This window comes from Serinus canaria, chromosome 26, assembly GCF_022539315.1.
Source record: "Serinus canaria isolate serCan28SL12 chromosome 26, serCan2020, whole genome shotgun sequence".
Classification (NCBI taxonomy): Eukaryota; Metazoa; Chordata; class Aves; order Passeriformes; family Fringillidae; genus Serinus; species Serinus canaria.
The window spans coordinates 3,534,718-3,558,627 of NC_066339.1; the positions used below are offsets into that span (position 1 = coordinate 3,534,718).

Below are 23,910 nucleotides of genomic sequence, written 5' to 3' on the forward strand. Positions count from 1 at the left end.
TCAAAATGGAGATTGGAATTACCAACCCCAAGAAGTGTGATGGTGATTTTACCTGAGAAGAAATTGAGCTCTGTTTTACCCAACCTGCCAGGGCAGAGGGAGAGATGATCTCAAAGCTGCCAGCCCTGCTGGGACACAAATTTGGAGATTTCTTCCCAAATTTTGGTGCTCATTTCCTGCCAGCAGGGCCCAGAGCTGCTCTCATGCAGGACAGATTGAGATTTTATTTTGCTGTAAATAGTTTTTATTTTGCTGTAAATAGTTTTTATTTTGCTGTAAATGGTTTTTGATTGATCCTGGGCAGGGCCAGCAGAGGAACAGTGGCATCCTGTGGAGCTGGAGAAGAATTACAGCCTGGATGGGGCTGGAATCAAATCCCAGAAGGGTTTGGGATGGCAGCACCTTAAAAAGCTCCAAATGCACCTCGGGCTGCTCCAGCCTGGCCTGGAATTGGGTTCAGTTTCACTACAGGATCACAGACTGGGTGGGGTTTGAGGCAGGAGGGTTTCCCTGAAATGCAGAATTCACCTGCACTGACCTGATCCAAACTCACCCTGAGCGAGGAAAATGGCAATTCAGCAACTCCAGGCTCTGCTCTACAGGAGTTTGGGGAGATTTGATGGCAGGGAAGAGCTGCTGCTTGGAAAAAATGGGAATTTCCCAGAGAATCCGTGGCTGCCCCATCCCTGGAAGTGTCCGAGGCCAGGCTGGAGAAACCTGGGACAGTGGAAGTGTCCCTGGCCTTGGAAGGAGAAGGTTTTGAAGCTCCTGCCATCCCAAACCCTTCTGGGATTTGATTCCAACCCTAGCAGAGATTCCAGTTCTGTTCCAACCCCAGAGCAGATCCCATTCAGGCTCTATGGGATTTATGGGATTTAAGGGATTCTGGGATTTAAGGTCCCTCCCAACCCAAACCATCCCACAACTCTTCCAATTCCAAAACCAGTTTAATTAACAAAAAAAAAAACCCTGTTAGATTTTAAATGTATGAGTTTAAAACCTGAGAACTGGAGGAGTTGGAGTGAGTCCAGGCAGCGAGCAATTAGCAATCAATCACCTTTAATTAAACACTGCTTTATATACACACGTACATATGTACATCACATACAGCAGTTCAAGCAAGGAGTTGCATCCACAGCCACTCCTGGCAGGAGGAGTTGGACATTCCCCAAAATTCCAGTCCTTTCCTGGTGGCTGGGACAGGCCATGCGAGGGCTGTGGGAGTACCTTACACAAGGCACCTGGAGGAGGAGATTGCACAGGTGAAGCAGCTGGAGCCTGGCTCCCAAAAATAACAAAAAAAATTAAAAAAAGTTCCCTTCTCTCTTGGAGCTTGGCTTGGAAGTTGGAAATAAAACCAATATTAAAATAAGACACTGTAGCTGGAGCAGCTCGAGGAGTGACTTAAAGCAAAAGGAACCAACATAGCTCATTCTTGGCTTTAAATAAACAAAGAAAACCCCCCCCCAAAAAAAGAAAAAGAAAATTAAAAAAGCAAATGATTACTTAAAATCGTTGAAGAGGCCTGAGCATGCTGAGTAAGACACTGTTTGGAGTGTGGAATATACAGGAATGAAGTGTGCAAATAGAGACAGGCCCTGGTACCTGTGTGTGCACCTGGGGGCTCTGCCCTGTGGGACTTCCCCCCTTTGGGAAGTGGCACAGAATTAGTCACAAAAACGAATAAAAACCCAGGATTGTGCTGGAAATTCCGGGGAGTTCCTGTGTACCACAGGCCAGAAATTAAATCTATTCAAGCCAGGAGACATTGGGTCTGGGATGAGGAGCAGAGAGCAGCTTTTCCTTTTCACCCTCTGTCCTGAGCAGGTAAAAAAAAGTTCATTTACAGGAGAAAAAGGTTGAGTTGCAGGAGAAAAAAAACTTCATTTGCAGGAGAAAAAAACTTCATTTGCAGGAGAAAAAACCCCTTCATTTGCAGGAGGAACTGCTGTGCAAATGTCCCTGCTTTTAGTCCCAGGATGGGGCCGGCAGGATTTTTGGCACAACCCCCGTGCTCAGCTCGACATTTTGGGCTTGATTTCCTCGATTCTGCCTTACCCCACCTACTGTGCTTTTGATTGCAAAGAACTTGCATGATTCAGTTCATTAAATGTGAAATCACCCTTGGGATTAATGCTTAATTGGGGCTGGGTTTATTGCTTGTGCCGGGCCGGGCCCTCCCTCAGCGCTGGTACTGCCCCGTGTCCTCAGGCGCTGCCGCTTTCTCCGGGGAGGCCTCGTCCAGCTCTGCCAAAGATTAAAGCGGTATTTCACCTCAATGGGTGCTTTGAGTCAGATTAAAGGGGATGGGTGTGAGGTTTTTCCCTCAGGAATGTTGGTATTCCATCACCCCTCACATCCCCAGCTCCTCACCAGCCCTCAGTGCCACCTCCAGGGATGGGCACTCTGAACCCCCCTGGGCAGCCCCTTCCAGCCCTTTCCATGAGGAAATTCCTGCTGATGTCCAACCTGAGCCTCCCCAGCCCAGCCTGAGGCCGTTCCCTCTCCTCCTGTTCCCTGGGAGAAGATCCCAAATCCCCCCCGGCTGTCCCCTCCTGGCAGGGAGTTGTGCAGAGCCAGAAATTCCCCCTCAGCCTCCTTTGCTCCAGGCTGAGCCCCTTCCCAGCTCCCTCAGGACTCTCCAGACCCTTCCCAGCTCCCTCAGGACTCTCCAAACCCTTCCCATCTCCCTCAGGACTCTCCAAACCCTTCCCAGCTCCCTCAGGACTCTCCAGACCCTTCCCATCTCCCTCAGGACTCTCCAAACCCTTCCCAGCTCCCTCAGGATTCTCCAAACCCTTTCCAGATTTCTCCAAACCCTTCCCAGCCCCCTCAGGATTCTTCAAACCCTTCCCAGTTCCCTCAGGACTCTCCAAGTCCTTTCCAGTTCCCTCAAGACTCTCCAGAACTTCCCCAGCTCCCTCAGGACTCTTCAAACCCTTTCCCAGTTTCTTCAAACCCTTTCCAAGTTTCTCCAGACCCTTTCCAGGTTTCTCCAGACCCTCCCCAGCTCCCTCAGGATTCTCCAGCCCATTTCCCATCTCCATTCCTTTCCCAGCCCTCGAGCTGTGGCCCCAGCACAGCCCAAGCCAAACCTGGACCTGGTTTTTGCCAGTCCCACTCTGCTCCTTTCATATAAAAACAACCAGCAGCTCCAGACTGAGGTGATAACTCAAAAATCCTTGATCTGGGAGGCTTTTTCCAGAGCCTGACAGCTGCCCTTGGATGGCAGCCCTGCTTATTCCCTGGATTCCAGCCAGGGAACAGCCCAGGGAAGCTGGTGCTGTCTGTGGTTCCTGCCTTTTTCCCTTGCTTCTCCAGCAGAAAAGAAAGCAAACCCTGAGCTGTGGCTGCCAAGGCTTTGTGGGCAAGACAAAGCAGGAAAAGGAGAGAGGAAGCAGCAGGAAAATAAACATTTCCTTGCATTTTGCTGGGATCTCTGGAGCTGCTGTGGCTCCCATCCCAAAGCAGGGCTCAGGGCTGGGGTTCCCTTACCTGGGCAGGGCTTGGGGTACATCCTGTGGAAAAACACCAGCAGGGCATAGAAGGTGAAGGCCAAGCACCCAAAGATCATCCCACAGACCAGGAAACTGTAGCTGCCCCGATCGTGGATAATCTGCAGTGGGTTGGGAAATAAAAAAGGGATCAGACATCACTGAGATTCCTCGTGGATCATCAGGGAGGGCTTTGCTGGCTGATAAGCCAAGGCTCAGCGCCCAGGAGCAGAGCTGAGGGTTTGACTCGTAAATTCCAAATTTATTTTGGATGTTGCCACCTCCTGGCTACTCACCGAGCCCACCAGCAGCTGCAGCACCATCTCTCCAATGCCAGCTCCAGTCACCAGCACTGTTGTGGCACAACCTGGGAGGAAACAGGGCAAGGAGTGGTGGCAGCAGAGTGACACAGCCAGCAGGGCCACCCCGTGCTCCCTTAAAGCTTTCCTGTGCATCTCACCCCGCAAAAATCAAAAATACTCAACGTGTATTCCCACTTGATGCTGAAAATTCCTCAGCTGACCTGCAGTAGTGCAGAAAGGTGAAAGCTGAAGTGAAAAAATTCAATCTCCTGTCACCTGTCTGTGCTGGCAGAGGTGATGGTGCCTCTTGCTGGGAAGGTTTTTGTGTTTCTGTCTCGCTGCCCTGGAGACAGAGGCTGCCAGGGAGCTCCTGGGGGAGCTGGCCAGGCTCTGTGCAGCCATGAGATCTTCTGAAAAATCCCTTTGCCAGAATTTTTCTCCTGAGAAGCTGAGAGGCCTCAGAAACGAAATGTAAACAATAATTCTCTGCTGCTGTGGGATGCAGCAGGTGCATCTGGGATTGGGCTCATGTGGTTGTTTTTAATTAATGGCCAATAAAGTCCAGCTGTCTGGGACTCTCTGAGAGTCACAAGGTTTTCTTATCATTCCTTTCCTTTCCTTCCTGGCCTTCTGATGAAATCCTTTCTTCTATTCCTTTAGTATAGTTTTAATATATCATTTTCTTTGAATATAATATATATCATCAAATAATCAATCAGCTTTCTGAACCATGGAGTCAAGATTCTCATCTCTTCTCATCCTGGGACCCCTGTGAACACCACCACAGCTCTGGGCTGTCCAGCTCAATAATCTGGTGATGTTTTCAGAACCAGCTCAATAATTTGGTGATGTTTTCAGAACCAGCTCAATAATCTGGTGATGTTTTCAGAACCAGCTCAGATAATCTGGTGATGTTTCCAGAACCAGCTCAGGTAATCTGGTGATGTTTCCAGAACCATCTCCCTCCAAAGCAGCGTTCCTGCCCCTCCCTGAGCTCCCCAAACCAAGGCTGGATCCTTCCCTCGGCTCTTTATTTATCAGCAAAACAGAGAATTGGACATTTCCCTGCAACAAATCTGCCTTCAAAAGCAAACCTGAACTTCCAGACCTCCTGAGGGAGGAGGGAAGGAGCTGGAAAAAAGGGGATGGGATCTAGAAATGGACCTGGTTAAAAGGCAGCTGACCTTTGTACTGCAGGATGTCCTCGGTGTAGGCCAGCATGCTGGGGAAGGTGCTGCTGAGGAACAGCCCCAGGGATGCTGTGCCCACAAACAGGAAAACCACGCTGGAGGAGAAAATCAGGAGCAGCAGGAAGGTGATGAGGACCCCGACCTGTGAGCAGCACCCACAAAAATCAGTCAGAAAAATGCTGAGTGCAACAGGGTCTAGAGTTTGGTGTTAATAGGAAATATTGTGAAAGGGAAAATATGTTTAAGGGGAAATAGTCTGGAAGAAGAAATATGCTGGGGAAAAAAAATAAAAATCAGTGTTTGAGAATCTGAATGGCCAAAGAAAATCCATCTGGCTTTAAAGAATTTCATATTTTTCATTATATAATTTGGTAATTAAGTCTTAATTTCATTATGTAGAAACTTAGGGGTTTATCTGAAATATGAACTTTTAATAGTACCTTCCACAATATTTACATGTCCTAATCCCTAATAATTCTTTATTCTGCTGAGTAAGACTGCAATCACTCAATAATTACAGAATTAACTCTCCATACCTGCTCAGAAAGCAGCCACAGCATTAAAAGAGGCAACTGCATTTAAATCAACTTTCCCTCCCCTCTGGCTTGTAGGGGAAATCACCAAAAACTCTGGGAAAAGCCCGAGTGAGCCAGGGCAGAGTCAGCAGAGGGAGCTCTGATATTCCAGCTCAGCAGAAATTTGGATAGCTGGAATTTGCTGTGACGATGCTGCAGTGACTCCAGGGGCTGCTGGATCCTACAGCAGCTCCCAGCACTGCACAGGGTCAGTGGATTTTTACTCAGAACATCCCAAAATCTTCTCCCCACCCTGTTAGATGGGTGTTACAACACACTGTAATGTGTTTTATTATCAAAACACAGCCACCAAAACCACTTCTGGTTCAAATACATTGGCACTGAACTGCCTGCTCGTGCTTTTTGTCTCTGTAAGAAGCAGCACTGGCATCATCCCCTCCCTGTTTTCTGCCATGTCCTCACACTGATCTGCCTCACACATCCCTCAAGGATTCCTGCCCCTTCCCCAAGGTGTTTTATTGACCTCAGCAGGCTCTGCCAGCTGCTGCAGCCTGAGCAGAGAATTTACAGCGTGACCTGCCCTCCCCTGGCCATGGCTATCCCAGGAATTCATTTCCCCATGGATGGAGGAGTCACTGGGTAAGGTCAATAAAATGGGCAAATTTTCAGTGCCAACTCTCCCTGGTGCTTTCCCAGCTGAGGAGCAGGCTCAGGAAAGTTGGGCAATCAAATCTGAAATCGTGGCTACCCCGAGGGCACCTTGCCCCACCCTCCCTGTGCCAACCCCCCAGGTGTGAGAGGAGCTGCAGCCCCAAACCCATCAAAGGAATGAAGCCCATCCTTACCACGTTGATGAAGACCATGGTGGCTGGCTTCATCCTGTAGGACACGGGGATGGAGATGAGCCTGCCCAGGGTGATGAAGCCCCAGAAGAGGCTGGGCAGGTACCCAGCCACCTTGTGCACCACGGCCAGTGGCTCCTCCACGGCGTAGCTGTACACGAATCCCGAGTACTCTCCCTGCAGGAAAACCCTCCCTGTCACATCCCCATGGGGACTTTGGGCTCCTCTGTCCCTCAGTGCATGGTGGAAGGGTTTGGAGACCCACCAGCAGCAGGATGGGGGGTTTAGTCTGTCCTAAAAGGGCAAAGCTCCACAGCTGTTCCAGGGAAAACCCAGAGCTCCTCCCTCCCCGAGGGGCTGCCCTGCCCCAAACATCACATTTGGAGCTCAGGGTTGCTTATCCTCAGAGATGGAGAGCTTGGGAAATTCCCATTCCTGTCTAACCCCTCTCACCATTAACTCCTGAGGGGGTTTCACAGGGGTTTGGAAGGAAAAAAAATTCCAGAGGTTTGGGCAGCTGGACTCACCACGATCCCGTCAGTCATGAAGAGAACCAGAGCCCCGGTGATGTGCACGGCGAAGTAGGTGAAGGAAACCCCTCGGAAGTTCTTGCTTTGGCAGCAGCTGAACAAATCCTCGTGACCTGCTGGACAACAATGCAAAGCAAACCTGACCAGAACGTCCTCCTGGGGCTGGGTGGCTGCCAGCCCTCAGTGGGGTTTGCTTTGTGGGACAGCTGCAGGACAGACCCAGCCAGGACCCTGAACGTGGGGCACTGCTGAGCTCAGGGGGCTCCACCTCCCTCACCTTTACCTTCCTCTAAGCTTCCAGAAGGAAATGGGAATGGCTGTGGGGTCTGCCCACAGCCTGAGATCCTGGATCTCCACAGCCTGGGATCCTGGTTCTTTGGGGTACCTGCTGCCCACACCCCCAGGGATTCTGGGCTCTTCTCACCCCAAAATCCTGGGCTCTCCACACCCCAAAAACCTGGCTCTCCACAACGCAAAATCCTGGGCTCTCCATATCCTGGAATCCCAGCTCTCCACACCCCAAAGTTCTGGCTTTCCACACCTCAAAATCCTGGCTCTCCATATCCTGGAATCCCCGCTCTCCACACCTCAAAATCCTGGGCTCTCCACACCCTGGAATCCTGGCTCTCCCCTCAAAATCCTGGGCTCTCCACACCTCAAAAATCCTGGCTCTCCACACCCTGGGATCCAGGGCTCTCCCCACCCCAAAATCCTGGGCTCTCCCCACCCCAAAATCCTGGCTCTCCACACCTCAAAATCCTGGGCTCTCCACACGCCAAACCCCTGGGCTCTCCATACCCTGGAATCCCAGCTCTCCACAACCCAAATCCTGGGCTCTCCACACGCCAAACCCCTGGGCTCTCCATACCCTGGAATCCCAGCTCTCCACCCCAAAACCCTGGGCTCTCCATACCCTGGAATCCCAGCTCTCCACCCCAAAACCCTGGGCTCTCCATACCCTGGAATCCCAGCTCTCCACAACAAAATCCTGGGCTCTCCATACCCTGGAATCCCAGCTCTCCACAACAAAATCCTGGCTCTCCACACCCCAAACCCCTGGGCTCTGCTGCCACTTCTCCTACTGCAGCTGCTCCTGCTCCTTGTCCCATTTGGGGCTCCCCACTTCTGTCCCCGCTCCCACAGGCAGTGAAAACACAACCATGGCACTCATGGCCCCAATCCCCACAGGGGAGCCCTGCCCAGGAGAGCTCCCCATCCCTGGGTGAGGGATATTGCACCCAGCAAGGCACCTTTGGGAAAGGGGGACACACACACAGAGGTTGGCACCACCCCTGAGCCTTCCCTCCCCTCCTGACCTTGAAGAATTCCCTGAAATTCTCTTTTTTTGCCCAGGGCCACAGCCATCTCTCCAGGAATAACACGGAACACTCCCCAAAGCCCTAAGCCATATTTACTTCTGAGATTCACTGTTTACCTAAAGAATTGACTCTGACACGTCTCTCCTGGCTTGGAAAGAACAATGTCACCATTGTCCCCAAGACAGGGCGCAGCCATGAGGTCAAGAGCAAACTATTGCTGGATTTCACTTTTCCCCTCAAACAAGGGAGGGGAAATTTGTTATTTCTTATTCCTTTCCCATAAAAATCAGCACAATGACCACTTTAAAACAGAATAATCAGCAAGAAACGTGACCCAAAACCAGGAGGGAGTGAAGGGACACAACTGCCACGTGTCCCTAAAGGGCTGGGGGGCCCAGGTTTGGCTTTAGGATGGCTCAGAGGAACATGGGGTGGGGAAACACAGCCTGGAGGCTTCAGTGGCATTGAGACACCAACCTCTATTCGAGATTCCATCTGATTTGAGGGCAATTGGGCACCAAAAGGATTGTTTGGGTTTTCCTGGATGAGATCCCTGTGCACACTTTGCAGGAGTTCTCCCATGACACCCAGCCACGCTCAGACATGGCTTTTTGTCCCCAAAATCCATCAGAGAGGCGCCTCCAGCTCACCTGCAGCTGTGTGGGGTCTCTGGCCAGCGGTGGAGAGCTCGTCCTTGTCCCCAGGCCGTGTCTCCAGGGCCAGCTCGTCAGCTGACAGCAGCGGGTGGCTGCTGCCGTTGAAGCAGGGCACCATCCGCTCCTTGTAGAGCAGGAAGAACACAGCGATGGGCACTGGCAGCTGGGGAGGGGACAGAGGGGGGGTGAGAACCTGAACGTGCCTAAACCACCCCAAACCACCCCAAAACCACCCCAAATCACAGCCCAGCTCCCCCAGCAGCAGCGTTTTGAGGTGCTGGGCTCAGATTCCACAGGGGAGGTGCCTGAAGGGAATTTCAGAGCAAGGAGAGGCAGGGATGGGAGGAGATGCTGAGGATGGGTGGGAGAGGAGAGAGGGGAAAAAAGGGAGAAAAGTCTTCTGATCCACTGGGGCATCCCCAGCCAGTCCCAGGTTCCAGCATTCACCTGGACCTGGACACAGGGAGCCCACACAAACCTCCCCAAGTGCCAGCCCTACAAACCCCAAACGTTCTGGGGTCCAGCCCTGGGCTGCTGCTGCCCAAAGAGTGGAACCCCAGAGCCTGTGGGGGCAGAGCAGTTGGAATTCTGCCCGAGGGAAGAGGGAGCTGCTCCCAGCCCCGTCCCCAGCCATTAGCAGGGGTTGCTCAGCACCTCCTGAGAGAGGAGCCCGTGGTTCCCAGGCCAACAGGGACAGCCCAGTGCCCTCCAGCAGCCCCTTGGCACAGCCTGAGCGGAGCAGGGAGGGTCCAGCCCCAGCTCTGAGGCTCTCTGTGCATCCAGGGATGCTCCAGCACTCCACGGTCCCACCCCACATCCATGGGGCAGGAGGACCCCCTGGCACGGTGATCCCAAGGGATGAGCCCGCTCCCAGCCCACTCCCACCACTCCCTGCTGCCTCCAATCCCACAGGGAATGGCTCTTTTTTTCCTTTTTCTCTCTTTTTTTTGGTGAGGGAACAGAGGGGAGCGAGCGAAGCTCTCCCGTCTCCTCCCAGCACAGCCCAGCCGTGTTTACACTGCAACCAACCGGGGGAGAAAGCCAGGAAATCCTAAGTGACAGCTCATTCCCTTGTTTTCTACATGTCTGGGAGCAAGTGTGAGCTCCAGCTCCAAATTTCCTGCCTTTTGTTGGCTCGTGGCATGATTTAAATGTATGGAGAATTCCCCCCCCCCTGCCTCCCACCCCGCCCCTCGAGCCTGAATTCATTTATGAGGCCTGCATTGTTCTGGGAACAATGGGAATAGGAACAGTGAGTTCGGTCCCATGGAAGAAAAACTCATTTGCTTGATAGTTCTGATCCTTCCGGAGGTCAGGACCAGATTTCATTCTTCTGAATTGCAGATTTAGCAAAAATATTCCCTCCCCTCAGAGGGCCTGGCTGTGCAGATAACAGCCCTGGGCACTCCCAGCCTCGAGGACAAGGCCCAACTTTGGGATTCCCCAATTCCCAATGGTGTATCCCAGTCCCCAGTTTGGGATTCCCCAGTTCCCAGTCCCCCTGGTATCCCTGGGCTCCATTCTGGGATTCCCCAATTCCCAGTCCCACTCTGGGTTTATCCATTGCCCCCAGTTTGGGATCCCCCAGTTCCCAGTCCCCCTGGTATCCCTGGCTCCATTCTGGGATTGCCCAATTCCCAATCCCACTCTGGGTTTATCCCTGCCCCCAGTTTGGGATTCCCCAATTCCCAGTCCCACCCTGGTTGTATCCCAGTCCCCAGTTTGGGATTCCCCAATTCCCAGTCCCACTAATGGTGTATCCATTGCCCCCAGTTTGGGATCCCCCAGTTCCCAGTCCCCCTCTGGGTAAATCCCTGGGCTCCATTCTGGGATTCCCCAATTCCCAGTCCCACTAATGGTGTATCCCAGGCCCCAGTTTGGGATCCCCCAATTCCCAGTCCCCCTGGTATCCCTGGCTCCATTCTGGGATTGCCCAATTCCCAGTCCCACTGTGGGTTTATCCCTGATCCCCAGTTTGGGATCCCCCAATTCCCAGTCCCACTAATGGTGTATCCATTGCCCCCAGTTTGGGATTCCCCAATTCCCAGTCCCACTCTGGGTTTTTCCCTGCTCTCCACACCCTCACCTTTAAATCCAGCAGGTCCTTTTTGCTTTAACCAGGCTGGGGCAGTTTTAGAAGGTCCCACCCATGGCTGTGCCCATCCCATCCCTGACCATCCCATCCCATCCCATCCCATCCCTGACCATCCCATCCCATCCCATCCCATCCCTGACCATCCCATCCTTCCTGGACAGCCAGATTTTGGTGCCATTTTCTCCCAGAATTCTTTCCCAGGATATTTTTGGGGTTTTTGGGGTTTTTTTTTGGCAGGAAGATTTTCTTTTCCCAAAGAAAAAAAAGGGACACCAGAGCATTCCCCACCAGGAGCCAAGGGCCAAGCAGAGCCCCTAATTCCCAGCACCCAACACTTCCCAAATTCCCAGAGCTGCTCCCTCCCTCACCTGGCCAAGCAGAATTCCTAATTCCCAGCATCCAACACTTCCCAAATTCCCAGAGCTGCTCCCTCCCTCACCTGGCCAAGCAGAATTCCTAATTCCCAGCACCCAACACTTCCCAAATTCCCAGAGCTGCTCCCTCCCTCACCTGGCCAAGCAGAATTCCTAATTCCCAGCACCCAACACTTCCCAAATTCCCAGAGCTGTTCCCTCCCTCACCTGGCAGCTTTTATCCATCCCCCAAAACCCCACGAGCTGCTGCATCCATCCCCCAGCTCAGCCTGGGGATATTCCAGCTCCCTCCTGCTGCTATTTCTGGCTGTTCCCCCCAGGAATCCGGGATCCTTCCCTGCCATTGTATCCCAGGCTCCTTCAGAGCACAATGGAGTGTCCCACACTTCCCCAGGGAAAGCACCTTCCTGACAAACACCTCCCTCTCCACGCAACATTGCCCTGATTTCCAGCCCCTTGCAGCGGGCTGGGCCATGAAATTTCCGTTCTGTGGGAGAGCTGAACTCTAAAATGTGGGGTTTTGTTCCAAAATCGGGATGAAAAGGCAAAAAATTTCTCTGGTTGAGTGAAAGATTTTGGCTGGGAGGGATCCAAGCGCTTTGTTTTGATTATGCTGAGCTGCTTCATTTTCCCAAAGCAAACCCATTTTGCTTCAAAAACATCGGCACAGCTCCGCTGTCAGCTCCGCACTGAGCACTCGTGCCAGAGTCAGATTGAGACATTTCCACTCTCAACAAAAGCAAGAGCTCGAAATGAATCATTTCAGCTCGTGCCTTGTCAGAATCCACACAAAAACCGGCCTGGAAATGTGGGATTTGGCCATTTTATAACCAAGCTGCTGCTCCTGGTTTCCATTTCTGTTGTTAACTCTTTTCATCCACATCCCTGGTGGTTTTAAAAAAAAACCTTGCCATCATCTTCCTCTGTTGTTTCCACCTTGAAAAGAGTCAGCACTTTGGAGCTGAGCTGCTCCCAGCATCTCCAGCAGGTTGGGGTGGTTAAAATAAAATAAAAAAATAAATAAAATAAAAAATAAAAATAAAATAAAAATAAAAATAAATAAAATAAAATAAAATAGAATAAAATAAAATTAAAATAAAATAAAATTAAAAATAAAATAAAATAAAATAAAATAAAATAAATAAAATAAAATAAAATAAAAGAAAAATAAAAATAAAATAAAATAATATAAAAATAAATTAAAATAAAATAAAATAAAAAATAAAATAAAATAACATAAAATAAAATAAAATAAAATAAAATAAAATAAAATAAAATAAAATAAAAATAAAATAAATTCAGTTCCCTCCGTGAGGATTTGGGACAGGCAATCACAGCTTGGTTCAGGAGCTGAGCACATCCAACTCCCCACTGGGTGTTTGTTATTTAATCCTTATCCCAAAACCTCTCAGGCTCCCAGGCTCCTTTCCACGTTCCTGGTGTTCCTGCACAGCCTGTGGGAATCCTGGCAATTCTGGATTCCACCCACCCACCCGTGCAAGCAGCACTTGAGCGTGTCCTGATGCACAAACCCACAGCCCCTGGTGCCATCCTACCCCAAACCCCCCCAGGACGCTGCTGGGCACAGAGAAGGCTCTGGAAATTCCCAAACCAGACACATTCAAAGCAGGTGTGAAACTCTGCTTCCAAACTCGATGGGTTTGCTCAGGATCAGCCGGCTCTGGAGTAATTAAAAGCACATTTCCCGCGGCACAGACAGAGCTGGAGGTGATTAAAGCTGCCCCTCCTCCCAGGCTGGGCCTTTTTTGGGTAATTCTACCCAGAAACTCAGCCCAGCACCTGCCCGAGCTCCTCCCACAGGGAGCTGGGAGGGCCTGGAAATTCTCCCCCTGGATGGGGGAACTTTTAATAATTTAATAAATGGAGAGAGGCCAAGGAAAGGAAGTGCAGCTGCCCTTGCCTGGTGCTGATGGAGGGGTGGCAAACCAGGGCCAGGAGAAGGGGAATGTGCACATCCTCAAGCTCTGAGAGCTGAATTCCAGAGGGAAGGAGCTGCCAGGCAGGATCACCCATTTCACTGCTCCTAGGATGGGCAAAAGAGACACCAGATCCCTCCTCTCCCCCTCAGAGGAAGGACTTTCACACCTGCTGGGACCTCCAGGGAAAATAATCACTAAGAGAGGCCCTGGTCACTTCTGTCCCATCGTCCAGGTCACTGGTGGGCACTTTCCTGGGAATATTTCCAAATCCCCTCCTGCCAGGCCATCCCCAGCTGAGCCTGAAGGAAAAACTCTGGATCTGAGCAGAGTTTGCTGGTCCAGCTCCTGCCTGGGAGGTGCTGGAGGCACCAACTGCTCCCAGAGAGCTGGGACAAAGCCCAGAATCGATGCCAGCAGGGAATGGCCCTGATAAAAACAGGAGTTGGCAACAAATGATCCTTTCCCTGTGTCTCACCCCATTCCAGGACCCCTCAAACCCCAGAAACCCCAGAACTGATCCTAGCAGGGGAAGAGCCCTGATAAAAATGGGAGTTGGCAACAAATGATCCTTTCCCTGTGTCTCACCCCATTCCAGGACCCCTCAAACCCCACAAACTCCCAGAGCAGGGACAATCCCAGCTGGGTATTCCCAGGATGATCCCATTGGATACTGTCACAGACACATTTTATGGAAAATCCTTTCGCTAGGATCTTTTCTCCTGAGAAGCTGAGAGGCCTCAGGAACGAAATGTAAATAATTCCCTGCTGCTGTGGAATCAACAGGTGGATCTGGGATTGGGCTCATGTGGTTGTTTCTAATTAATGGCCAATCCCAGCCCAGCTGAGAGTCTGGGATCTCTGGAGGAAAAAATCCTAGCAAAAGGATTTTACATAAAATATGTCTGTGACAGGGTACTGCTGAGATGATCCCAGCTGGGCACTCCAGGGGTTATCCCAGCTGGATACCCCTGGGATGATCCCAGCTGGGCACTCCAGGGGTTATCCCAGCTGGATACCCCTGGGATGATTCCAGCTGGGCACTCCAGGAGTGATCCTGGCTGGATATTCTGGGATGATCCCACTGGATGCTCCAGGGGTGATCCAGCTGAGCACTCCTGGGATGATCCCAGCTGGATACCCCTGGGACGATCCCAGCTGGATATTCTGGGATGATCCTGGCTGGGAACTCCTGGGATGATCCCAGCTGGATACTCCAGGGGTGATCCCACTGAATACTCCAGGGGTGATCCCAGCTGGGAACTCCAGGGGTGATGCCACTGAATACTCCCGGCACGATCCCACTGAATACCCCCGGCACGATCCCACTGGATACCCCCGGGACGATCCCACAGGATGCTCCAGCTGCAGCACTCACGTTGATGAGGGCCATGATCCAGAAGGCGTAGGACACGCGTGTCACCACCATGCCCTTCATGGGCAGGTCGTAGTGGGACAGGTTGCCGGGGTGGTGCGGCAGCAGGGACTTGCGGATGTGCGGCAGGTTGCTGGAGGCGTTGGCCGTGCCGTTGGCCAGGATGCAGTTGGTGTCCGACAGGAAGGGGTCGGCGATCAGCGGGCTCAGCAGGGCCCCGAAACCCACGAAGAAGTGCAGGGCCTGCAGGAGGTGACACGCTGGAGCAGGAGGGTGGCAGAGCCCCCCCAGCTCCTCCTCCTCCTCGGAATCATGGAATTAATGAAGGTGGAAAAGGCTTTTGGGGTGATGAGTTGACACCACTGTGTCACCAGATCTGAGTGCCACTGCCCACCAACACCCCCAGGGATGGTGGTGCCACCCTCCCAATGCCCAAGGGAAGAAATTCCTCCTAAAGTTCACCCTAACCCTGCCCAGAGCAGTGAGGGCACCACAGTGCCACAGCCAGGCCTTCCAGGGATGGTGATGCCACCGTCCCAATGCCCAAGGACCCTTTCTGGGAAGAAATTCCTCCTAAAGTCTATCAAAACCCTGCCCAGAGCACTGAGGGCACCACAGTGCCACAGCCAGGCTTTCCTCAGACACCCCCAGGGATGGTGGTGCCACCATCCCAATGCCCAAGGACCCTTTCTGGGAAGAAATTCCTCCTAAAGTCTATCAAAACCCTGCCCAGAGCACTGAGGGCACCACAGTGCCACAGCCAGGCTTTCCTGGGATGGTGATGCCATTCTCCCAATGCCCAAGGAGCCTTTCTGGGAAGAAATTCCTGCTAAAGTCCATCCTAAACCTGTCCAGGATGGTGAGGGCACCACAGTGCCACAGCCAGGCTTTCCTCAGACACCCCCAGGGATGGTGGTGCCACCATCCCAATGCCCAAGGACCCTTTCTGGGAAGAAATTCCTCCTAAAGTCTATCAAAACCCTGCCCAGGGCAGTGAGGGCACCACAGTGCCACAGCCAGGCTTTCCTGGGATGGTGGTGCCACATTCCAAATGCCCAAGGAGCCTTTCTGGGAAGAAATTCCTGCTAAAGTCCATCCTAAACCTGTCCAGGATGGTGAGGGCACCACAATGCCACAGCCAGGCTTTCCTGGGATGGTGATGCCACATTCCCAATGCCCAAGGACCCTTTCTGGGAAGAAATTCCTGCTAAAGTCCATCCTAAACCTGTCCAGGGCAGTGAGGGCACCACAATGCCACAGCCAGGCTTTCCTGGGATGGTGGTGCCACATTCCCAATGCCCAAGGAGCCTTTCTGGGAAGAAATTCCTGCTAAAGTCCATCCTAACACTGCTCAGGGTGGTGAGGGCACCACAGTGCCACAGCCAGGCTTTCCTGGGATGGTGATGCCATTCTCCCAATGCCCAAGGACCCTTTCTGGGAAGAAATTCCTCCTAAAGTCTATCAAAACCCTGCCCAGAGCACTGAGGGCACCACAGTGCCACAGCCAGGCTTTCCTCAGACACCCCCAGGGATGGTGGTGCCACCATCCCAATGCCCAAGGACCCTTTCTGGGAAGAAATTCCTCCTCAAGTCCATCCTAACCCTGCCCAGGGGGGTTGGGGGCCCCGCTCTCACCTGCAGGAAGATGGCAGAGTCCTTCTGGTAGATCTTGACCAGCTGCATGTTGGAGATGGTGTCGATGCAGCCCATGGCCAGCCCGGCCACGGCCATGACCACGGCCAGCACCACCACGTTGTGGCACAGGGGGATGATGGCAAACACCAGCGAGATGGCCAGCGACGAGGCAAACAGGGCCAGCAGGGACTGGGCCAGCCTGGGGAGGGGAGAGGCAGGACAGAATCAGGGCCACCACCAGAGCAGCTGTCACGGGTGGGAGATTTATTTAAAAATTGGTTTTAAATAAATTTCCACACCATTTGTGGCTAAAGGTGATGGACCAAGTGCTTTGTAATGAGGAGATGCCTTCTGATTGATGGTGTGAATTGTGACACCTCTATTGTCTCACCCTTCACATCAGGCTGAAAAGGGAATAAAAGTTTTTAAAATACCTCTCAATTTCCCCATTTCTGGGTAAGAAAAAGATGTAATCCAACAGCCACGCTGCCCCTACTGCCTGTTCCCAGCCCTGGAATTGCAGCTCTGGCTCCTGCAGCCCCAGATTTCCTGGTGAGAGGAGGGAGATGCTGCACAGCCCGGTGTCACCCCTGCCTGCAGCCAGCCCGGGCACTGCCACCTCCCCCTGCAGGGTGACTGAAATTTGGATCTCCTCTCACAAGCTCCCTGAGATCTATTTCACACCCAAGATAGCTCAGCTGCCTCAAAAGGCGTAAAATCAGCAGGATGGCTTCTGTGGTTGTGATGGGATCTGTCCCCTCCCAGGGCCGGGATCTGTCCCCTTGCAGGGATGGGATCTGTCCCCTCACAGGGATGGGATCTGTCCCCTCCCAGGGATGGGATCTGTCCCTCACAGGGATGGGATCTGTCCCCTCCCAGGGCCGGGAGCTGTCCCCTACCAGGGCTGGGATCTGTCCCCTCCCAGGGATGGGATCTGTCCCTCCCAGGGCCGGGATCTGTCCCCTCCCAGGGCCGGGATCTGTCCCCTCCCAGGGATGGGATCTGTCCCCTCCCAGGGATGGGATCTGTCCCCTCCCAGGGCCGGGATCTGTCCCCTCCCAGGGCCGGGATCTGTCCCCTTGCAGGGATGGGATCTGTCCCTCACAGGGATGGGATCTGTCCCCTCACAGGGATGGGATCTGTCCCCTCCCAGGGCCGGGATCTGTCCCCTCCCAGGGCCGGGATCTGTCCCTTCCCAGGGATGGGATCTGTCCCCTTGCAGGGATGGGATCTGTCCCCTCCAGGGGATGGGATCTGTCCCCTTGCAGGGATGGGATCTGTCCCCTCCAGGGGATGGGATCTGTCCCCTTGCAGGGATGGGATCTGTCCCCTCCCAGCTCTGGCAGTGAGCAGTGCCCAGGCTGGCACCGCGCAGCCCCGGGGCTGCCAAGAGGGAAGGCAGGAAGGAAGGAGGGAAGGAAGGAGGGAAGGAGGAAGGGAAGGAAGGAGGGAAGGAGGAAGGGAAGGAAGGAGGGAAGGAGGAGCAGACAGCCAAGCTCAGGGACGAGCAGAGAGATGGGGCTGGAGCAGCACAGCAGACAGAGTGGCACCGGCAGGTCCCTGTCACAGCCCGGGGTGGTGGCAGTTGGTAATTAGCATTAATTGGGGGATGTGGGTCTGAGCAGTGCCCTGCAAGGAACCCCCCCATCCCTGCTCCACACCCCCAGCCAGGCTGGAGAAGGCAAGGAGGAGGAGGAGGAGGAGGATGGAGGAGACCCTGCTGCCAGCCAGACCCTCCTGCCAGCCAGGACAGCCTGGCCATGGCCATGTCACTGCCCTGTAACTGCCCTGGCCATGTCACAGACCTGGGCCTGTCACTGTCCCTGGGCCATATCAGAGATCTGGGCCATATCACAGCCCTAGCTCTGTCATTGTCCATGTCACTGTCCCTGGCCATGTCACAGATCTGGGCCTGTCACTGTCCCTGCCCATGTCACTGTCCCTGGCCATGTCACAGATCTAGCCATGTCACTGTCCCTGCCCATGTCACTGTCCCTGGGTCATGTCACTTGTCCCTGACCATATCACAGCCCTGTCTCTGTCACTGCCCCTGGCCATGTCACTGTCCCTGGGCCATATCACAGCCCTAGCTCTGCCATGCTCCATGTCACTTGTCCCTGGCCCTGTCACAGCCCTCCTCCACCTGCAGCCCCACAGTGACCTGCCCCTCCATCTCCTGCTCGCTGCTCCTGCTGGGGCCAAGGGCACCTCCTGCCCCTCTCGGTCCTTCTGGCCATGCCAGAACCTCCCAGTGCCCAGCCCAGGGCAGGAGCAGAGAGCATTTTCCAAGCTGTGACTACTGATGGTCCTCTGACAGCAGAGCTGTGGGATCTCTGGGGGAGGGAAGGAGGGAGGGATTTCTGGGGGAGGGAGGGAGGGAGGGAGCCGGGCAAGATGTGCACAGTCACGGCAGGAAAAGCGCCTGGCAAACGAGAGAGGAGCAGCTCCGAGCCTGGAGAGCAGGGGGAGAGGGACAGAGGCACCAGAGCTGGGGAATCCGAGCCTGGGAGCGATGGGAAAACCTCCCAGAGCATCCCCAAAATGCCTCCTCTGCAGGACCCCCCTGCCTGGCTGGGGAGCTGGTTCATCACCAGGGAAACACTGATTGGGGGGTGGGTAATTCCTTAATGAGCATCAAAAATGTCACCCAGGTAACAATTCCTGCCTCCAGCCGTGGGTTAATGGCACAATTGTGTCCCCTGCAATGCCACCAGCCCAGAGTGGCACCCAGCCCTGCTGGCCCTGGCATGAGGGGGGGACCAAGGAATTGCTGCTGCCAGTGCCAGGCCCCCAGGTGGAGTTGGGGGCTCAGCTCAGCACCCAGAGAAGATTTCCTGAGACACAAAAACCCTTGGGAGGCACCCAAAATGAGGCACCCCATGAACTCAGCCTGTCCTGATGATGCCAAACCTCTCCAAAGGGCTGGAAAAGCAGCCCTGATGTCACAGCCTGGTCTCTGTGTCCCCCTGGCACAGCTCTGGCACAGCCCAGGGCAGGCTCCCCTCCAGCAGGGTGTGAAAGGAGCCTTGCAGTGTCCCAAATTTCATGTCAGAGCACCCAGAGCACGTCCTGGCTCCATCCCAAACCCTCAGCTGCCCAGCAGAGGTTTGGGCTGATCTCTGTAGGATCAGGACGGGCAATTCCAGAGCCAATCCTGCAGCCCCAGCCAGCAAAGCTCCCCCTGTTCCTCCCCCAGGGATTTAGGAACCCTCACCTCGGTGTTCCCCTTGCAGCAGGATCTCTCCAGCTCCCAGCACAGGTTGGGTTTTTTTTTTTCCCCCTCACCTCAGGGAACATTTTCTAAATCCCTCACATCAAGAGGAAAAATGATAATCAGGCCAGCTCAGACTTGCAAAAGTGATCGTTAGAAAGCCAAAGCCCCGAGGGGACAAGGTGAGGGTGTGGAGGAGGTGAGGATTATCCCGCAGCAGCCTCCAGGTCCCCTTGTCTCCTGCAGGAAGCAGAGCCACCCTCGGGGAGTTTTGTGTCCCCAAGGGGCTCATCCTGTGCTGCTCTCCGAGCAACAAAAGGTGGCAGTGACAAGTGAAGTGTCCTGAGAGCTCCAGGAAGCTCCTGGGAATCTGGGGCAGGGAAAGGGTTCCATCTCCTCAGCCCTGCAGGAATGGGGTGGATCACGCTGAGAGGAGCCTGCCCAGGGCTCCAGCACAGCTCCAGTTTGCCCAGTGCCCTCCTGGACTCTGCCCACACCGCTGGCATCAGCCCAGGGCTGCCCCACAAACCCTGGGAGCAAAAGCAAAATTTTAACAAGACACAAAAACGCCGTTTCTGAATTTAAAATAAAAAAATCCCGGCAGCAATCTGGGGCACTCTGGTGCTTCTGTCAGCAGCGTGTGCAGGGCTTCAACCTCACAAAACAAATTCAAGCCTGAAGTGCCACAAAGTGGGGAAGGGAGGTGAAATGCAGGTGCCCCGAGCTCCCCCCTGAGCTGGCAGTGCCAGGAGTGGGCATTTCCCCAAAATTTCACCTCCCCCTGGTGTGTCTGAGCCCAGGCTGCTCCTCCCAGCTCTCCCATCCCATCTCCACTGTTGGAGCTGCTCCTGCTTCCCCAGCAGCGGCTCCTGGGAATCTTTTCCAGCTGATTCCAGGCACAGGGAATGAGCCCTTGGGGTGCTCAGAGGAGCTCAGGGCTCCTTTTTGGGGGCTCTCTGTGTTCCTGGAGCCCCCCCAGCAGCAGCAGGGACTGAGGGGGGCTCCAGCCCCACCCCAGGGATGCAAACCCTGGGGAAAGCTGCATTTCCTGGGGCAGAGCTCCTCACACATCCCAGCAGCAGCCTGGGGTGGACCTGAGAGTTCAGACCCCATTTCCTGGGGGGCTGCTGCCCCAGCCCTGCCTCTGCACCCCCCCAAAAGCTCAGGGAAGGGACCAGCAGCAATCCCAGCACTGCAGGACAGAGCAGCAGCACCGCTCCTCCATCCCCTGCCAGGGCAAACTTTGCATTCCCTTGAAATCCTGGAGCTGGGTCGTGCTGAAGGGACAGAGCAGCACTAAAATCCCTCCTCACAGAGCTCCAGGAGCAGCACCCAGCAGCTTCTCTGGGGACAGGGGAGCCTGGCTTCAGGTGCCACCACCCATTCCTGCCCCAGATCCTGGCACTGCTGTCCCTCAGGGGTCACCCAGACCGATTTAATCCAAAGGAAGCAGCGAATTCTGCATCCCTGAGGCACCAGGAATCCCACCCAGCTCACAGCCAGGCTCCAGGGATGCTCCACAGCAGCTTTCCATCTCCCAGCTGGAAAAGATGACCTGTCCAGTGCTCCTCCCTGGCGGCACCGAGGCCCTGAGGGCGGCGTAATTTGATTTACAAAGCCTTGGCAGGACGGCTCAGTCCATCCATCCCTGAAGAAGGGATTGTACCAGAGCTCCTGGAGCCTGAACAATTCTTATTCCCACACATTTGGAGGCTGCAAGGCTCTGAGTAACCTCCCCACAACACTCACAAGCTCCAAATATCCCAAATATTCCCTCCTGCCTGCCTGGCAGGGCTGTCAGTCCCCAGTGGGGACTCCACAAATCCCAAGCACATCCTGCTTCCCAACCAGCACCAAACACACTCTTTCCCCCCCAAAACGCAGCTGTGGAGCTCAAAGTTTGGGGATGCCCAAGCACAAAACCCCCGCTGGGTTCTGTGGAGCCAAGAGCCGGAGCTTTGGGAAGGAGCTGACAGCAGGAATTCTGCATTTTCCTTCCCTGCTCCACCAAACATATGCGAGGCAGCCCGGGGGCTGGCAGAGGCTCTGCTGCTGACCCAGCACTGCCGGAGCTGTGGCAGAGCCGCAGCGAGGTCCCCACGTGCTGTCCCCAATCCCCCGCTTGTCCCCTCCTCGCTGGGCACAGCCTGGGGGGGACCAGGGCAGTTCCGCTCACAGGTGCCCCAGGAGCCAGGGCTCCCCTCAATCCACAAAGATCTCACACCGAGAGGTTTGAAAAGAGGTTTTTCACGGATCCCTGGGGAATTCTCCCGTCTCGGCCCCACTGGCGGCGCGTGGAGCGCACACACACAGGTTACATCACCGCCCCGGGATCGGTGACAACGTAAATAATCAGCTGATCCCCGAGCTGTCACCCAGCCCCAAATCAAACGCCTCCCTGGCAATCCTCAGCCTTGAGCCAGCCTGGGTGATTTATCTGCCACATATCCTGGGCACGAGGCTGGCTGGGAGTCCCTTTGGGGGCCCCCTCAAGGTCCCCCCCCTGGCCCGGTGTCCCCTCCTCCCCCTCAGGACACCTCGAGGACCACTCGCATCCCTCCACGTGCTCTCCCAAACTCCTGCAAAACGCGGCGCTGCCACCATTTCCGACGCCGAGGTTATTAAAACACGCTTCCAAAAATATTCTTGGGCGATAAACAACCAAGGTTAAGGAGAAAAAAAAAAAAAAACAAACAACCCAACAAAACAAAACCCTGGCGGGAAGTTCTGGCTGGGACTTCACGGAGCGGCGGCTCCTCTCCAGGGGATGGAACCGCACCGGGAGCCGAGCGGGGCTGCCGGGGGAGGGAAACCCGCCCCGAGGGGGCTCCGAGGGCTCCGCGACGCCCCCCGCGCTCGCTTCCACTCGGGAATGGTTTTCCCACGCAGCATCCCTGGCCCGGCTCAGCCACCAAGCTCGGCTCAGCCCTCCAAGCCCGGCTCAGCCCTCCAAGCCCGGCTCAGCCCCGCAAATCCGGCTCAGCTCCGCAAATCCGGCTCAGCCCTCCAAGCTCGGCTCAGCCCTCCAAGCTCGGCTCAGCCCTCCAAGCCCGGCTCAGCCCCGTAAACCCGGCTCAGCCCCTAAGCTCGGCTCATCTCCCAAGCCCGGCCGGCGCTGCCCAGCTGCGATCCGGGCTAAGGGAGGGGGGTCTGCGGGGAGCCCCCCGAGGGAGGAGCGCTGACTTTGCCAGGCTCTTACGTCCTCTTGAAGACCCCTCCGAGGCAGCTGCCGAGCAGGAGGCAGAACTGCTGCGAGAAGAAGACCCAGGTGATCTGCGAGAGCGAGCTCTGGGTCTGGCAGCGCAGGTCCAGCAGCGTGGGCCCCAGGAAGGCGATGCAGAGGCCGAAGCTGAAGAAGACGCTCCAGTAGGTGAGGGTGGGCTGCAGGTTCCTCCGGAACCGCGCCGACACCCGCTCGTCCCACCACATCCTGCGCGGTGGTGGCGGCGGCGCGGGGCGGCCCCGCTGCTGGAGCTCCGGCGCTGGGCTCCGGCTCCGGCCCCGCCGCCGCCCCGCTGCCGTGCCCGGCCCCGCTCCTCCTTTGCGGGATGTGGCTGCTCCCGATCCCGCCGCGCCGGGCTCTGGCTCCGCCTCCGGGGCCGGGCGGAGCGGGGCCCCTCTCCATCCCCGCCGCCCCCGGAGCCGCCCCGCCGGACTCGGCGCATCCCTCGGGCGCTGAAGGCAGCGCTGTGCTTCCCCACCCCTCCTCCTCCTCCTCCTCCTCCTCCTCCTCCTCACCACCCTCATCCCTCCCAGCTCCCCCCCGCGGGGGTCGCATCATCCTCCCAAAAGTGGGGCGACCCCTCTGCGCGGTGCGCGCCCCCTCCCCCGGCATTAAAGCGCAGCCACAGCGGCTACACCCGATGGAACAGAGCACAGCCCAGGCAGGAAATCCAGAAATCCCTTTTTTTTTTTTTTTTTTTTTTCCCCCTGCTGCCAGCCCTTCCCGCGGTCCCCCGTGGCCCTGAAAAGGTGCCACCGTGCCAGACAAACGCAATTAAAGTTGCCCCTTCCCCGGGTAAGCGGCACAAGCTGCCTTGGGGCGGGGGGAGGTTTTAAAGCCGGAGCGGTTGATGCTTACGCAAAAGGTCTTCTCTGGAGGATGGGTTTATAAATATTTCACCTACTTTAGCTGGGGAAGGCTGGCAATTTTTAGAACACTCTTTCCAGGCAGAGCAGAGCCGGCGGAGCTCGGCCATGACGGAGCGCTGGCTGCAGGTGGCCGGGCACGGGAACTCGCCCATCCTGTGACCCGTGCCTCTGGAATGCCGCTCCGGGGCCGCAGGTGCTCATTCCCACCTGGCCACAGCTTAATCTTTACCTAACCCTAAATTACATGCCAGCCCTTGTTCTTCCGTGCCAACCTGCCCGCAGAACACGGGCACGGCTCCTGCCGCCACCGCAGGGGACAAAG

General features: G+C 55.0%; 1 protein-coding gene across 2 annotated transcripts; it reads right to left on the reverse strand.

The window, feature by feature from the left end:
- Positions 1-1,042: 1,042 nt before the first annotated feature.
- MFSD4A (major facilitator superfamily domain containing 4A) lies at positions 1,043-23,014 on the reverse strand. 2 transcript variants are annotated; one of them, XM_050985377.1, is made up of 10 exons: positions 22,696-23,014; positions 16,286-16,484; positions 14,654-14,893; positions 8,864-9,032; positions 6,892-7,007; positions 6,368-6,541; positions 4,981-5,128; positions 3,791-3,861; positions 3,496-3,616; positions 1,043-2,247 (listed from the first exon to the last, which is right to left on the reverse strand). In XM_050985377.1, exons 1-10 carry the CDS (start codon positions 22,923-22,925, stop codon positions 2,183-2,185), a joined length of 1,533 nt encoding a protein of 510 aa, XP_050841334.1. In that variant the 5' UTR covers positions 22,926-23,014; the 3' UTR covers positions 1,043-2,182. The 2 variants fall into 2 exon arrangements, with proteins under 2 accessions (XP_050841334.1, XP_050841332.1); XM_050985375.1 differs by having other exon boundaries at positions 6,892-7,010; positions 22,696-22,997.
- Positions 23,015-23,910: the final 896 nt, after the last annotated feature.

Bases quoted from the DNA above. Each gene is read 5' to 3' on its own strand.
- MFSD4A (XM_050985375.1), bottom strand. From the start codon at position 22,925: ATGTGGTGGGACGAGCGGGTGTCGGCGCGGTTCCGGAGGAACCTGCAG. The intron at 9,033-14,653 runs GTGAGTGCTGCA...TCCCCTCCCCAG, and splicing joins GGATCATGGCCCTCATCAAC to CTGCCAGTGCCCATCGCTGT. The intron at 3,617-3,790 runs GTGAGTAGCCAG...AACCCACTGCAG, and splicing joins TGCAGCTGCTGGTGGGCTCG to ATTATCCACGATCGGGGCAG.